Raw genomic sequence first — 16,391 nt, 5'->3', positions numbered from 1 at the left:
CACCTTCCTCACCTCCCTCCCTCACCTCCCTCACCTACCACCCTCCCTCCCTCACCTTCCTCACCTCCTCCTCACCTCCCTCACCTACCACCCTCCCTCCCTCACCTTCCTCACCTCCCTCCATCACCTCCCTCACCTCACCACCCTCACCTACCTCTCTCCCCCTCTCACCTACCACCCTCCCTCACCTTCCTCACCTCCCTCCCTCACCTCCCTCACCTACCACCCTCCCTCCCTCACCTCCCTCACCTACCTCCCTCCCTCACCTACCACCCTCCCTCCCTCACCTTCCTCACCTCCCTCCATCACCTCCCTCACCTCACCACCCTCACCTACCTCTCTCCCTCCCTCACCTCCCTCCCTCCCTCCCTCACCTACCACCCTCCATCACCTCCCTCCCTCCCTCACCTACCACCCTCCCTCCCTCACCTTCCTCACCTCCCTCCATCACCTCCCTCACCTCACCACCCTCACCTACCTCTCTCCCTCCCTCACCTCCCTCCCTCCCTCCCTCACCTCCCTCACCTACCACCCTCCATCACCTCCCTCCCTCCCTCACCTACCACCCTCCCTCCCTCACCTTCCTCACCTCTCTCCATCACCTCCCTCACCTCACCACCCTCACCTACCTCTCTCCCTCCCTCACCTCCCTCCCTCCCTCCCTCCCTCACCTCCCTCACCTACCACCCTCCATCACCTCCCTCCCTCCCTCACCTACCACCCTCCCTCCCTCACCTTCCTCACCTCCCTCCATCACCTCCCTCACCTCACCACCCTCACCTACCTCTCTCCCTCCCTCACCTCCCTCCCTCCCTCCCTCACCTCCCTCACCTACCACCCTCCATCACCTCCCTCCCTCCCTCACCTACCACCCTCCCTCCCTCACCTTCCTCACCTCCCTCCCTCACCTCCCTCACCTACCACCCTCCCTCCCTCACCTTCCTCACCTCCCTCCCTCACCTCCCTCACCTACCACCCTCCCTCCCTCACCTTCCTCACCTCCCTCCCTCACCTCCCTCACCTACCACCCTCCCTCCCTCACCTTCCTCACCTCCCTCCATCACCTCCCTCACCTCACCTCCCTCACCTACCACCCTCCCTCCCTCACCTTCCTCACCTCCCTCCCTCACCTCCCTCACCTACCACCCTCCCTCCCTCACCTTCCTCACCTCCCTCCCTCACCTCCCTCACCTACCACCCTCCCTCCCTCACCTTCCTCACCTCCCTCCATCACCTCCCTCACCTCACCACCCTCACCTACCTCTCTCCCTCCCTCACCTCCCTCCCTCCCTCCCTCCCTCCCTCACCTCCCTCACCTACCACCCTCCATCACCTCCCTCCCTCCCTCACCTACCACCCTCCCTCCCTCACCTTCCTCACCTCCCTCCATCACCTCCCTCACCTCACCACCCTCACCTACCTCTCTCCCTCCCTCACCTCCCTCCCTCCCTCCCTCCATCACCTCCCTCACCTCACCACCCTCACCTACCTCCCTCCCTCACCTCCCTCCCCTACCACCCTCCCTCCCTCACCTACCATCCTCACCTTCCTCACCTCCCTCACCTCACCTCCCTCACCTCACCTCCCTCCATCACCTCCCTCACCTCACCTCCTTCCATCACCTCCCTCACCTCCCTCACCTCACCTCCCTCCCGACACAGAATTTACTCCAAATTCCACAAGCGGCGCATGCAGGACCTCGGCGAGGCCGGCATCCACAACTTTGTGCGCCTCTTCCTGTCCATCGCGGTGGCCGTAGCGGAGCGGAGAGAGACGTCGCAGGCGGCGGAGGAAGGGGCGGCAGAGTCGGACGTGAGCTCGGGTTTTTACGCAGCGATGGGAAGGGGGCGATGCTTGCGCGTTTTCATTTTTAAATCCTTTATATTAAGTTCGCTTGCTTGCTTGCTTGCGCGCTTACGACCGTGCAAATCTTTCGGTCGTTTTTTAAAATCTTTTATATTTAGTTCACTTGCTTGCTTGCTTGCGCGCTTACGACCGTGCAAATCTTTCGGTCGTTTTTTAAAATCTTTTATATTTAGTTCACTTGCTTGCTTGCTTGCGCGCTTACGACCGTGCAAATCTTTCGGTCGTTTTTTAACCCACTTCCCGTGATCCAATCGAGCTGACATTTTCCGCACAGACTCGTTGTGCGTGACAATTAATTTTCGTGAAAAAAATTTTGCAAAATTTTACACTTTTTAGGAAAAAATAAATTATATTTAATTACCAATTGCTTAATGGTGGCAGGCAATCATCTGACCCATAGGTGGCAGCCATCTCAAGCCAGAGGACGAGAGGACTCTAGCCGCCACGCATATAAAGGATTTATAGTGAAAAACTTTGTTTTTACGGGTTAATTTTTTAATTGTATATATTTTTCGATTTAAAGCTTTCGTGACTGCAGGGATTGATCTTATTGGTTCTTTCGGTAAAGTCACGTAGAAGGGAAGTAATAAAATAATAAAAAACATATTATTATGTTTTATTTTTATAATAATAAAAAACATATTATTATGTTTTATGTTTATTATTTTATTACTTCCCTTCTACGTGACTTTACCGAAAGAACCAAGAAGATATATACATATATTTTTTATAATAATTTATTTTTTACAGAATTTTTTTTCTAATTGTAATATTTTAGTAATAGTTTTTTACCCTTTCAACTGGTACAAAGACTGACACCTTTATACAAGGCATCATGTTTGAGTTGTGTGCCTTTTGGCGTCATCTGGTCCAACACCAATGGAGACTAGGCTCTAAGAAAAGCTGTCTCGGGTGTGGACCAATCAACTTCAAGGACAGTGCATATCATTATCATCATCAGAGTTGTTTCTTTTTGTTTGCATTTTAACTGCTTGTGTTGTGGTTATTGCAAACATGATGCCTTGTATAAAGGTGTCAGTTTTTGTACCAGTTGAAAGGGTAAAAACCTATTACTATATTTTGCCACTGGTAAAGGAGAGGTCTCATAGTGTAATATTTTCCTTTCTTTTTTACTTTGCACAGCTCAAAAAACTTTAAGCGTCCAGCAACAGACGGCACTATCACAGTTGTATCATACGAGTTGACGAGTTTAAATTTATTTAATTTACTCATCAAAGAAGGCAATAAGTGCTTGGGAAAACAGACGATGTGCGGGGGAAAGGAAGGATTTCCAAAGTGGAGCAGAAAGAGAAGTGATGTGACCTGTGGTGTCCGAGTAAGTGACTTGGTGAGTGGGTGAGCGGGTGAGCAGGTGAGCGGGTGAGCGGGTGAGCGGGTGAGCGGGTGAGCGGGTGAGCGGTCACTGTGTGGGTGAGCGGGTGAGCGACTGAGTGGGTGAGCGGGGTTCGGTCACTGTGTGGGTGAGCGGGTGAGCGGGTGAGTGGGTGAGCGGGTGAGTGGGTGAGCGGGCGAGCAGGCTTCATTCCCTGTGTGGGTGAGCGTCTCTGCGACCCGCAGACTTTGTGGTTTGGCAGGTGTGTGATGGTTTGAACGCAGTTTTTGTCTCACCCCACACACCCCTCGTTTCATGTCAAATAACATCCCGTGAGCTTGCGTGTAACAGCGCGTTCAAATGACTCTCCATCCGATGGGTGGATTCCTTTAATTTTTGTTTGGTCACGGTTTTATCCTCAGTTGCAGGAAGTGACGTCACGGATGTTGGAGCTGCTCGACCTTGTGAATGCGGACTCGATGGCCGTGCGTCTCGCCGTGTGGAGAGGTGAGTGGGCGCGCGATTTGCCGTGTCCGACACACCGTGTCGGGGACCAAGTCAAGGACTTGATGAGTAACTACACATATTCCTAGGTTTTTTCGGTAAAGTCACGTAGGTAAAACATTAAAATTAATAAAAGTAAAATAAAATAAAGATAAAAATCACGACGTTTCGGAGGCAACACAAGCTTACGTCTTCAGGTGGAACCGTCACAGCCACGACAGCTGTATCATTTACTTGATACAGCAGTCGAATATGTGTAGTTACTCATAAAGTCCTTGACTTGGTCCCCGACCCGGCGTGATACAGCAGTCGTGGCTGTGACGGTTCCACCTGAAGACGGAAGCTTGTGTTGCCTCCGAAACGTCGTGATTTTTATTTTATTTTACTTTTATTAATTTTAATGTTTTACCTACGTGACTTTACCGAAAAAACCTAAGAATATGAATCCTTGCAGTCACGAAAGATTCAAATCTAGAGTAACTACACGGTCGGTTTCTGCAGCTACATACTATTAACATTCCTTCACTTCATTAATGCTACTCCTACCCCCTCCCTTTGATTCTGCTAATCCCGCATAATGCACGGGCATAATGACTTTAAACCCCCTTCCCACCTCCTACGCACTTCACAAGTAGTACGAATCCCATATCTGCATTTCCAATAAATATGCTAAATTCCTATTGATATGCAAATTCTTTTGTCAAGGCGCACCTTCCCGCTCCAACCTAGCTTAAATAGATGCTCCAAGCCTGGGGTGTGTCATTCAGACGCTGTCTTCCTGACAGACCTGTTTCTTCACTTGAGGACGGCTGCTTGCGTTGTGGCCGAAACGTCGTGAGAATTATTTTATTATGTTTTATTTTTATTATTTTATTACTTCCCTTCTACGTGATGACTTTACCGAAAGAACCAAGAAGATGAATCCCTGCAGTCACGAAAGCTTTAAATCGAAATTTAAGTGCCTTATCACCGTGTGGAAATTCCTAGCGGCCAAATACAGAATCGACGCTTGACGTCGATTGTGAATGTGGAGGGGAAAAACCGGAGGACCCGGAGAAAAATCCACGCGACCACGGGGAGAGAGAGAGACACGCAAACTCCAAATATACAGCAGCAGGCGTCAGGGTCGGGATCGAACCCACGACCTCCTGTATACCAGGCGAGGTAGTTAACATCTCCTAGTCACTGTGATGATGATGAGAGAGAGACACGCAAACTCCAAATATACAGCAGCAGGCGTCAGGGTCGGGATCGAACCCACGACCTCCTGTACACCAGGCGAGGTAGTTAACATCTCCTAGCCACCGTGTTGATGATGAGAGAGAGAGACACACAAATTCCAAATATACAGCAGCAGGCGTCAGGGTCGGGATCGAACCCACGACCTCCTGTATACCAGGCGAGGTGTTTAACATCTCCTAGCCACCGTGATGCTGATGAGAGAGACACGCAAACTCCAAATATACAGCAGCAGGCGTCAGGGTCGGGATCGAATCCACGACCTCCTGCAGACCAGGCGAGGTAGTTAACATCTCCTAGCCACCGTGTTGATGATGAGAGAGAGAGACACGCAAACTCCAAATATACAGCAGGCGTCAGGGTCGGGATTGAACCCACGACCTCCTGTAGACCAGGCGAGGTAGTAAACATCTCCTAGCCATCGTGATGATGAGAGAGAGACACGCAAACTCCAAATATACAGCAGCAGGCGTCAGGGTCGGGATTGAACCCACGACCTCCTGTTTAGCAGGCGAGGTAGTTAACATCTTGCCACCGTGGCGCCCGCTTTAACACGGCCATCACTCACTGACTCTCCCTGCACTCAATCGCTTTCGCTATCCGCCCACTCACTCACCGTCCCTCTCGGCTCCTCATCTCCCAACTCCCACTCGCCCACCAACTCGCTCACATGGCTCACTCACCCACCCACTCACCCACCCACTCACCCACTCACCCACTCACCCACCCACTCACCCACCCACTCACCCACCCACCCACTCACTCACCGACTCACTCATTCTCGCATTTACTCACTCACCCTCTCACTCACCTATTTTCTCACCCACCCACCTGTTCACCTACTCACTCACTCATCCACCTCTCACCCTCCTCACCCCTCCCCTCCTCGCCCCTCCTCACCTCACCCCTCCTCTCCTCACCCCTCCCCTCCTCACCCCTCCCATCCTCACCCCTCCCCTCCTCGCCCCTCCTCACCTCACCCCTCCTCACCCCTCCCATCCTCACCCCTCCCATCCTCACCCCTCCTCGCCCCTCCTCACCTCTCCCTCCTCACCCCTCCCATCCTACCTCTCCCCTCCTCACCCCTCCCCCCCTCACCTCACCTCACCTCTCCCCTCCCTCCCCTCCTCACCTCTCCCCTCCTCACCTCTCCCCTCCCTCCCCTCCTCACCTCTCCCCTCCTCACCTCTCCCCTCCCTCCCCAGGCCTCTTCTCGCTGTGCCACCTGCGCTGTGACTCCGCCGCGGTGGCCCCTGCGCTGCTCTCCGTGCCGTCTCGCCTCTGCTCGGAGCTCGGCTCGTTGGTTGCGGCCCCGCCCCCCGTGCCCCGTGGCGGCGGCGGCGGCGGCGGCGGGCCGTGGTGGCCCCTGGTGGCCTCCTACCTCGAGTGGACGCGCGACGCGCTCGACTCCGACCAGGGGTGGCGGCCCTGGCTGGCGGGCCTGCTCGCCGCTGGCCTGGCCGACGCCCTCAGGGCCGCCGCCAGCAGCAGCAGCAGCCGCGCCAACTGGCACGAGGGCCTCAAGTTCCTGTGCGACGTCGTCGCCACGATGAGGTGCGGAGTGTGATGGGTGAGGTGCCGTGGTGGTGGTGATGGTGTAGGCGGTGGTGGTGTAGGTCGTGGTGATGGTGTAGGTCGTGGTGATGAGGTGCGGCGTGTGATGGGTGGGGTGCGGTGGTGGTGATGATGGTGTAGGTCGTGGTGGTGAGGTGCGGTGGTGATGGTGTAGGTGGTGGTGGTGATGGTGTAGGTCGTGGTGATGGTGTAGGTCGTGGTGATGGTGTAGGTGGTGGTGATGGTGTAGGTCGTGGTGATGGTGTAGGTGGTGGTGATGGTGTAGGTCGTGGTGATTGTGTAGGTGGTGGTGATGGTGTAGGAGGTGGTGATGAGTTGCGGTGGTGGTGATGGTGTAGGTCGTGGTGGTGGGGTACGGTGGTGGTGATGGTGTAGGTGGTGGTGATGGTGTAGGTCGTGGTGATGGTGTAGGTGGTGGTGATGGTGTAGGTCGTGGTGATGGTGTAGGTCGTGGTGATGAGGTGCGGTGGTGGTGATGGTGTAGGTCGTGGTGGTGTGGTAGAGGTGGCGATAGTCGTTAAGATAGGGGGGGGCGGTGGTGGTGTTGGTCAGGATAGAGATGTGATGGTGGTGATGGTGGGGAGCGGTAGTGTCAGCGGTTAGTTCGCTGCGCTACGAACCCGGCGACCCGAGTTTAATTCCCACTTATAGATAACACCAGTGACGATTATCTGAACCGGTCCTGGGCCTCTCCTCGGTCGGCTCAGCCTCAAATAGGTAGCTGGTGCGATGTGTAAACATCGCCACTGGGGAGACAGGAGGCCGGGCATGGCGTTAGGCACCCAGCCCCTCGTGTGCCGTGCCGGCCTTCGTTGGTGCTCGCTAACAGCACTTGCCCCTACAGTTTATTAAGGCTATTGGGGGATCTTTGTCTTTTGAAAGGTGTTGATGGTCATGGTGATGGCGGTGGCGGTGGTGGTGGCGGTGGTTGTGATGATTGTGGAAGTGGAATTGATGATAGTTGTTCACTCACTCACCCACCCACCCGAACACTCACTCACTCACTCACCCACTCACCCACTCACTCACCCACCTGAACACTCACTCACTCACCCACTCACTCACTCACCCACCTGAATACTCACTCACCTACCCGATCACTCACTGCTCTCCATCCCTTGTATGTGTAGTGGCGTAAAAGGGGTCACAATGGCGTTAGCGGCAACTGCCGTCACAAGAGTGGAAATGCCCGTCCCGAGTCTCTCTCTCTGCCACCAGAATTGATTTGACATGGAAGCGGGTCATAGGGGGGGGTGCATAGTTCTCGTGAGGGGGGTCGGAGAAGGAGCAAGTGGGGACGTGATTCTCTGTGTGAACCCGAGAGGGCACGTGACCGGGACAGAGTCGCGAGGTGGCCCCAAAGGGGACTTGGGGGACACGTGATGAGGGCCGAGAAGCTTCTGGAGAGATCCTGAAGGGGGGTAAGGTGCGGCTTGACACTGCGGCTAGTCTACATAACAAAGGACTGAGCCTTTGTTATGGCAAGGTGCGGTTTGACACTGCGGCTAGTCTACATAACAAAGGACTGAGCCTTTGTTATGGCGAGGTGCGGCTTGACACTACGGCTAGTCTACATAACAAGAGGACTGAGCCTTTGTTATGGTAAGGTGCGGCTTGACACTACGGCTAGAGAGCGATCGTGTCCGACAGTCTTCGGTTTCCGCCCAGGGTCGTCGGTCGAATACTCGACGGGACGGTCGGCACTACGTTACTGACCGACCTTGTTATGTAGTTGCCCTGTTGGGGTCGAGTTCACTTGTGAAATGTTCCGTAGCGGTCCCTGTTGGGCTGAGTAAATCAACGTGTTGCCTCCGAGTTCAAGTGTGTGCCTCCATAAACACATTGTCCTGCGGAGGGAGCTGGTAGGAACGTTGGGTTGCTCGGTCAATGGCCTGCAGGGTCAACGGCGGCGTGGTGTATTCCGCAAATATGGCCTACTGTGAGGGCGGGCACAAGCCGGCGTGAGTAGGTTAAACGTTGAGTTTTATAAGGGCACCACGGGGTGACCAGCCCCTCCCCACCCAGCCCCACCCCTCCCACACAGCCCCACCCTCCCCTCCCAGCCCCACCCTCCCCGCCCAGCCCCTCCTCACCCTCCCCACCCAGCTCTTCCCCACCCTCCCCTCCCCACCCAGCCCCACCCTCCCTACCCAGTCCCTCCCTGCACGACGGACGGGCGGACGGACACAATAATCCCCTGTGGGCTGGTAGAACCAGTGGGTTCCTACCAGTAAGAACACTACGCATATATACTCTTTGATCTTGATTTGAAGCTTTCGTGACTGCAGGAATCCACACTCTTTGGTTTTTTCGGTAAAGCCACATAGGTAGAACAATAAAATTAAATAAACGCTACATATATATAAAACGTATATACATATACACTTAGATGTGTAAACTAGAATGAGTGAAACTTTTCAGAATTGAAAGGTTCACATGGGAACAGCCTCAGCGCAGATTTTAATTCCTTATTCTCAGTGCACTCGCTCACAAAAAAACAACCACAGATGAGCGATTAATGTCGGCAAAAAAAATAAAACTTCTCACGAATTCTTAACCCCCTGTTGTAAAATTATACATTTTAACGGAGAGAACATCTTCATAAAATTGCATAAATAAGCATTTAATTATCCAGGCTAAACACTTCTTATTATTATCATTAGTGTCTTGAGACTGGCTTTCATGATCAGTATCTTGAGACCGGGTCTCAGGGTCAGTGTCTAGAGTAGAGACCGGGTCTCAGGGTCAGTGTCTAGAGTTGAGACCGGGTCTCAGGGTCTCAGTGTGTTGAGTTGAGACCGGGTTTCAGGGTCAGTGTCTAGAGTGGAGACCGGGTCTCAGGGTCTCAGTGTCTAGAGTTGAGACCGGGTCTCAGGGTCAGTGTCTAGAGTTGAGACCGGGTCTCAGGGTCAGTGTCTAGAGTAGAGACCGGGTCTCAGGGTCTCAGTGTGTTGAGTTGAGACCGGGTCTCAGGGTCAGAGTCTAGAGTAGAGACCGGGTCTCAGGGTCAGAGTCTAGAGTGGAGACCGGGTCTCAGGGTCAGAGTCTAGAGTGGAGACCGGGTCTCAGGGTTAGTGTCTAGAGTAGAGACCAGGTCTCAAGGTCAGTGTCTAGAGTAGAGACCGGGTCTCAGGGTCAGAGTCTAGAGTAGAGACCAGGTTTCAAGGTCAGTGTCTAGAGTAGAGACCGGGTCTCAGGATCAGTGTCTTGAGTAGAGACCGGGTCTCAGGGTCAGAGTCTAGAGTGGAGACCGGGTCTCAAGGTCAGTGTCTAGAGTAGAGACCGGGTCTCAGGGTCAGTGTCTAGAGTAGAGACCGGGTCTCAGGGTCAGTGTCTAGAGTAGAGACCGGGTCTCAGGGTCAGTGTCTAGAGTGGAGACCGGGTCTCAGGGTCAGAGTCTAGAGTAGAGACCGGGTCTCAGGGTCAGTGTCTAGAGTAGAGACCGGGTCTCAGTGTCTAGAGTGGAGACCGGGTCTCAGGGTCAGAGTCTAGAGTTGAGACCGGGTCTCAGGGTCAGTGTCTAGAGTGGAGACCGGGTCTCAGGGTCAGAGTCTAGAGTAGAGACCGGGTCTCAGAGTCAGAGTCTAGAGTGGAGACCGGGTCTCAGGGTCAGAGTCTAGAGTGGAGACCGGGTCTCAGGGTCAGAGTCTAGAGTAGAGACCGGGTCTCAGAGTCAGAGTCTAGAGTAGAGACCGGGTCTCAGGGTCAGAGTCTAGAGTGGAGACCGGGTCTCAGGGTCAGAGTCTAGAGTAGAGACCGGGTCTCAGGGTCAGTGTCTAGAGTAGAGACCGGGTCTCAGGGTCAGAGTCTAGAGTGGAGACCGGGTCTCAGGGTCAGAGTCTAGAGTAGAGACCGGGTCTCAGGGTCAGTGTCTAGAGTAGAGACCGGGTCTCAGTGTCTAGAGTGGAGACCGGGTCTCAGGGTCAGAGTCTAGAGTTGAGACCGGGTCTCAGGGTCAGTGTCTAGAGTGGAGACCGGGTCTCAGGGTCAGAGTCTAGAGTAGAGACCGGGTCTCAGGGTCAGAGTCTAGAGTAGAGACCGGGTCTCAGGGTCAGTGTCTAGAGTGGAGACCGGGTCTCAGGGTCAGAGTCTAGAGTAGAGACCGGGTCTCAGGGTCAGTGTCTAGAGTAGAGACCGGGTCTCAGGGTCAGAGTCTAGAGTAGAGACCGGGTCTCAGGGTCAGTGTCTAGAGTAGAGACCGGGTCTCAGGGTCTCAGTGTCTAGAGTGGAGACCGGGTCTCAGGGTCAGAGTCTAGAGTAGAGACCGGGTCTCAGGGTCAGTGTCTAGAGTAGAGACCGGGTCTCAGAGTCTAGAGTAGAGACCGGGTCTCAGGGTCAGAGTCTAGAGTAGAGACCGGGTCTCAGGGTCAGTGTCTAGAGTGGAGACCGGGTTTCAGGGTCAGAGTCTAGAGTGGAGACCGGGTCTCAGGGTCAGAGTCTAGAGTAGAGACCGGGTCTCAGAGTCTAGAGTAGAGACCGGGTCTCAGGGTCAGAGTCTAGAGTGGAGACCGGGTCTCAGGATCAGTGTCTAGAGTAGAGACCGGGTCTCAGGGTCAGTGTCTAGAGTGGAGACCGGGTCTCAGGGTCAGTGTCTTGAGTAGAGACCGGGTCTCAGGGTCAGTGTCTAGAGTAGAGACCGGGTCTCAGGGTCAGTGTCTAGAGTGGAGACCGGGTCTCAGGGTCAGTGTCTAGAGTAGAGACCGGGTCTCAGGGTCAGAGTCTAGAGTAGAGACCGGGTCTCAGGGTCAGTGTCTTGAGTAGAGACCGGGTCTCAAGGTCAGTGTCTAGAGTAGAGACCGGGTCTCAGGATCAGTGTCTTGAGTAGAGACCGGGTCTCAGGGTCAGAGTCTAGAGTGGAGACCGGGTCTCAGGGTCAGAGTCTAGAGTAGAGACCGGGTCTCAGAGTCAGAGTCTAGAGTGGAGACCGGGTCTCAGGGTCAGAGTCTAGAGTGGAGACCGGGTCTCAGGGTCAGAGTCTAGAGTAGAGACCGGGTCTCAGAGTCAGAGTCTAGAGTAGAGACCGGGTCTCAGGGTCAGAGTCTAGAGTGGAGACCGGGTCTCAGGGTCAGAGTCTAGAGTAGAGACCGGGTCTCAGGGTCAGTGTCTAGAGTAGAGACCGGGTCTCAGGGTCAGAGTCTAGAGTGGAGACCGGGTCTCAGGGTCAGAGTCTAGAGTAGAGACCGGGTCTCAGGGTCAGTGTCTAGAGTAGAGACCGGGTCTCAGTGTCTAGAGTGGAGACCGGGTCTCAGGGTCAGAGTCTAGAGTTGAGACCGGGTCTCAGGGTCAGTGTCTAGAGTGGAGACCGGGTCTCAGGGTCAGAGTCTAGAGTAGAGACCGGGTCTCAGGGTCAGAGTCTAGAGTAGAGACCGGGTCTCAGGGTCAGTGTCTAGAGTGGAGACCGGGTCTCAGGGTCAGAGTCTAGAGTAGAGACCGGGTCTCAGGGTCAGTGTCTAGAGTAGAGACCGGGTCTCAGGGTCAGAGTCTAGAGTAGAGACCGGGTCTCAGGGTCAGTGTCTAGAGTAGAGACCGGGTCTCAGGGTCTCAGTGTCTAGAGTGGAGACCGGGTCTCAGGGTCAGAGTCTAGAGTAGAGACCGGGTCTCAGGGTCAGTGTCTTGAGTAGAGACCGGGTCTCAAGGTCAGTGTCTAGAGTAGAGACCGGGTCTCAGGATCAGTGTCTTGAGTAGAGACCGGGTCTCAGGGTCAGAGTCTAGAGTGGAGACCGGGTCTCAGGGTCAGAGTCTAGAGTAGAGACCGGGTCTCAGAGTCAGAGTCTAGAGTGGAGACCGGGTCTCAGGGTCAGAGTCTAGAGTGGAGACCGGGTCTCAGGGTCAGAGTCTAGAGTAGAGACCGGGTCTCAGAGTCAGAGTCTAGAGTAGAGACCGGGTCTCAGGGTCAGAGTCTAGAGTGGAGACCGGGTCTCAGGGTCAGAGTCTAGAGTAGAGACCGGGTCTCAGGGTCAGTGTCTAGAGTAGAGACCGGGTCTCAGGGTCAGAGTCTAGAGTGGAGACCGGGTCTCAGGGTCAGAGTCTAGAGTAGAGACCGGGTCTCAGGGTCAGTGTCTAGAGTAGAGACCGGGTCTCAGTGTCTAGAGTGGAGACCGGGTCTCAGGGTCAGAGTCTAGAGTTGAGACCGGGTCTCAGGGTCAGTGTCTAGAGTGGAGACCGGGTCTCAGGGTCAGAGTCTAGAGTAGAGACCGGGTCTCAGGGTCAGAGTCTAGAGTAGAGACCGGGTCTCAGGGTCAGTGTCTAGAGTGGAGACCGGGTCTCAGGGTCAGAGTCTAGAGTAGAGACCGGGTCTCAGGGTCAGTGTCTAGAGTAGAGACCGGGTCTCAGGGTCAGAGTCTAGAGTAGAGACCGGGTCTCAGGGTCAGTGTCTAGAGTAGAGACCGGGTCTCAGGGTCTCAGTGTCTAGAGTGGAGACCGGGTCTCAGGGTCAGAGTCTAGAGTAGAGACCGGGTCTCAGGGTCAGTGTCTAGAGTAGAGACCGGGTCTCAGAGTCTAGAGTAGAGACCGGGTCTCAGGGTCAGAGTCTAGAGTAGAGACCGGGTCTCAGGGTCAGTGTCTAGAGTGGAGACCGGGTTTCAGGGTCAGAGTCTAGAGTGGAGACCGGGTCTCAGGGTCAGAGTCTAGAGTAGAGACCGGGTCTCAGAGTCTAGAGTAGAGACCGGGTCTCAGGGTCAGAGTCTAGAGTGGAGACCGGGTCTCAGGATCAGTGTCTAGAGTAGAGACCGGGTCTCAGGGTCAGTGTCTAGAGTGGAGACCGGGTCTCAGGGTCAGTGTCTTGAGTAGAGACCGGGTCTCAGGGTCAGTGTCTAGAGTAGAGACCGGGTCTCAGGGTCAGTGTCTAGAGTGGAGACCGGGTCTCAGGGTCAGTGTCTAGAGTAGAGACCGGGTCTCAGGGTCAGAGTCTAGAGTAGAGACCGGGTCTCAGGGTCAGTGTCTTGAGTAGAGACCGGGTCTCAAGGTCAGTGTCTAGAGTAGAGACCGGGTCTCAGGATCAGTGTCTTGAGTAGAGACCGGGTCTCAGGGTCAGAGTCTAGAGTGGAGACCGGGTCTCAAGGTCAGTGTCTAGAGTAGAGACCGGGTCTCAGGGTCAGTGTCTAGAGTAGAGACCGGGTCTCAGGGTCAGTGTCTAGAGTAGAGACCGGGTCTCAGGGTCAGTGTCTAGAGTAGAGACCGGGTCTCAGGGTCAGAGTCTAGAGTAGAGACCGGGTCTCAGGGTCAGTGTCTAGAGTGGAGACCGGGTCTCAGGGTCAGAGTCTAGAGTAGAGACCGGGTCTCAGGGTCAGTGTCTAGAGTAGAGACCGGGTCTCAGGGTCAGAGTCTAGAGTAGAGACCGGGTCTCAGGGTCAGTGTCTAGAGTAGAGACCGGGTCTCAGGGTCTCAGTGTCTAGAGTGGAGACCGGGTCTCAGGGTCAGAGTCTAGAGTAGAGACCGGGTCTCAGGGTCAGTGTCTAGAGTAGAGACCGGGTCTCAGAGTCTAGAGTAGAGACCGGGTCTCAGGGTCAGAGTCTAGAGTAGAGACCGGGTCTCAGGGTCAGTGTCTAGAGTGGAGACCGGGTTTCAGGGTCAGAGTCTAGAGTGGAGACCGGGTCTCAGGGTCAGAGTCTAGAGTAGAGACCGGGTCTCAGAGTCTAGAGTAGAGACCGGGTCTCAGGGTCAGAGTCTAGAGTGGAGACCGGGTCTCAGGATCAGTGTCTAGAGTAGAGACCGGGTCTCAGGGTCAGTGTCTAGAGTGGAGACCGGGTCTCAGGGTCAGTGTCTTGAGTAGAGACCGGGTCTCAGGGTCAGTGTCTAGAGTAGAGACCGGGTCTCAGGGTCAGTGTCTAGAGTGGAGACCGGGTCTCAGGGTCAGTGTCTAGAGTAGAGACCGGGTCTCAGGGTCAGAGTCTAGAGTAGAGACCGGGTCTCAGGGTCAGTGTCTTGAGTAGAGACCGGGTCTCAGGGTCAGTGTCTAGAGTAGAGACCGGGTCTCAGGGTCAGTGTCTAGAGTGGAGACCGGGTCTCAGGGTCAGTGTCTAGAGTAGAGACCGGGTCTCAGGGTCAGTGTCTTGAGTTGAGACCGGGTCTCAGGGTCAGTGTCTAGAGTAGAGACCGGGTCTCAGAGTCTAGAGTGGAGACCGGGTCTCAGGATCCGTGTCTTGAGTTGAGACCGGGTCTCAGGGTCAGTGTCTAGAGTGGAGACTGGGTCTCAGGGTCCGTGTCTTGAGTTGAGATCTGGTCTCTGTCTTTGTCTCTTTCTCCCTCAGTCTCTGCGTCTCTCCTGTCTCTAACCGAGGTCAGTGGGTTATTCGCGCGGTGCGCTAAATACTACCATACAAACACATGCATATATATACACGGGTCATAAAACACAATTATGTGAATAGACTTTTATGGAGGCACACACAAAAATATAAGATCCCACATATAGCCTTTCACGGGCTGCTGGGGCAAGTGCTGTTAACGAGCACCTATTAAGTAAGGTGTGCACAGTGCACAGGTATGGGTGATGTGGCTTTGGCACCATTCCCACCCACCTTTGTCTCCCCGGTGCTGATATTTGCACACTGCGCCAGGTAATCGGTCACAACTAAAACATGCAAACTATCTTTTAAATCCTTTATATTAAGTTCACTTGCTTGCGCGCTTGCTTGCTTACGACCGTGCAAACCTTTCGGTCGTTTTTTAACCCACTTCCCGTGATCCAATCGAGCTGACATTTTGCACACAGACTCGTTGTGCGAGACAATTAATGTTCGTGAAAAAAATTTTCCAAAATTTTACACTGTTTAGGAAAAACAAATTAAATATTTAATTACCAATTGCTTAATGGTGGCAGGCAATCATCTGACCCATAGGTGGCAGCCATCTCAAGCCAGAGAACGAGAGGACTCTAGCCGCCACGCATATAAAGGATTTATAGTGAAAAACTTTGTTTTTACGGGTTATACTTATACTTTACCAGGTAAGGCCCACTGAGATATTTATCTTTATTTCAGAAACGACCTGGCTACCACAAATGATAGCTCAGCCAAGTGGCTTGTCACGTGACCATTTATAGCAGCAAAATTACTATAAATGCGCATTTAATTCCAAATGTGGTGCGGAAAAAACGGAGAAAAATCCATTCGACCACGGGGAGAGAGAGATATGCAAACTCCGAATATACAGCAGGCGTCAGGGTCGGGATCAAACACATGACCTCCACAATACCAGGCCAAATAGTTTACATCTCGCCACCATGGCACTTTTCAAGGCTGAGTCGACCTAGGCGAGTCCCAGAACTGGTTCAGTGAATCGTCAGCGGTGTTGGCCGTGAGTGAAGCGCGCTGACCGTTACACAACCGGCCCCCGCTCTCACACTCTCTAACCCTAAACGCACATACGCACGTATTCATTAGCTGTGTATATATCGCTTTGTAGGTGTGCACGCGTGTGTATGTATGAGCTGAGTGGACTTGCCGATGACTGGTACCAGCGGTGTCAAGATCGGCCTCTGTGGAGGAGGCTCGTGAAGGACGCTACTGGGCAGTTTGAGGCAGTCGCCCTCCAACAACAACGGAGGGCGGAGGAGCGATGCTCACAACAACGAGCGGAGCGCCGGGTGGCTAAAGCACAGCAAGTTGGCACAGTAGGGGGCACAGGTGGTGCATCAGCCAGTCATCTCGGTCATCTCGGTCAGTTGACCCGTGGCACCTGCTGGGTCTGCCCCGTGACCTCCTGCCAGCGGGCGTTCGACACTTCACGTGATAGCCTCAAGGTGCACATGGCCTGGCACAAGCGTCGTGGTGACGTCACCGCCACTTAGTGGCGAATGGCGGTTGTTGTTGTTGTTTGTGTGTCCGCAAGCTCTCATTAAGGTCACAGGTTAGTAGCGTTGTCCACGAACCAC

At 54.2% G+C, this 16,391-nt stretch overlaps 1 protein-coding gene across 1 annotated transcript in view; it reads left to right on the top strand.

The window, feature by feature from the left end:
* Nucleotides 1-6,509, top strand: part of LOC133357017 (protein MMS22-like) — a 61,875-nt gene extending 55,366 nt beyond the window's left edge. Inside the window, exons 14-16 of the mRNA XM_061574758.1 lie at nucleotides 1,662-1,812; nucleotides 3,622-3,706; nucleotides 6,148-6,509. Coding sequence (XP_061430742.1) covers nucleotides 1,662-1,812; nucleotides 3,622-3,706; nucleotides 6,148-6,509 — 598 coding nt within the window. The remainder of the gene's footprint in view (nucleotides 1-1,661; nucleotides 1,813-3,621; nucleotides 3,707-6,147) is intronic.
* The last annotated feature ends 9,882 nt before the right edge of the window (nucleotides 6,510-16,391 follow it).

Source organism: Lethenteron reissneri, chromosome 56, assembly GCF_015708825.2.
Source record: "Lethenteron reissneri isolate LAM-NWPU_2019-01 chromosome 56, ASM1570882v1, whole genome shotgun sequence".
NCBI classification, from domain to species: Eukaryota; Metazoa; Chordata; class Hyperoartia; order Petromyzontiformes; family Petromyzontidae; genus Lethenteron; species Lethenteron reissneri.
This window is presented reverse-complemented; position numbering and strand designations above follow the sequence as displayed.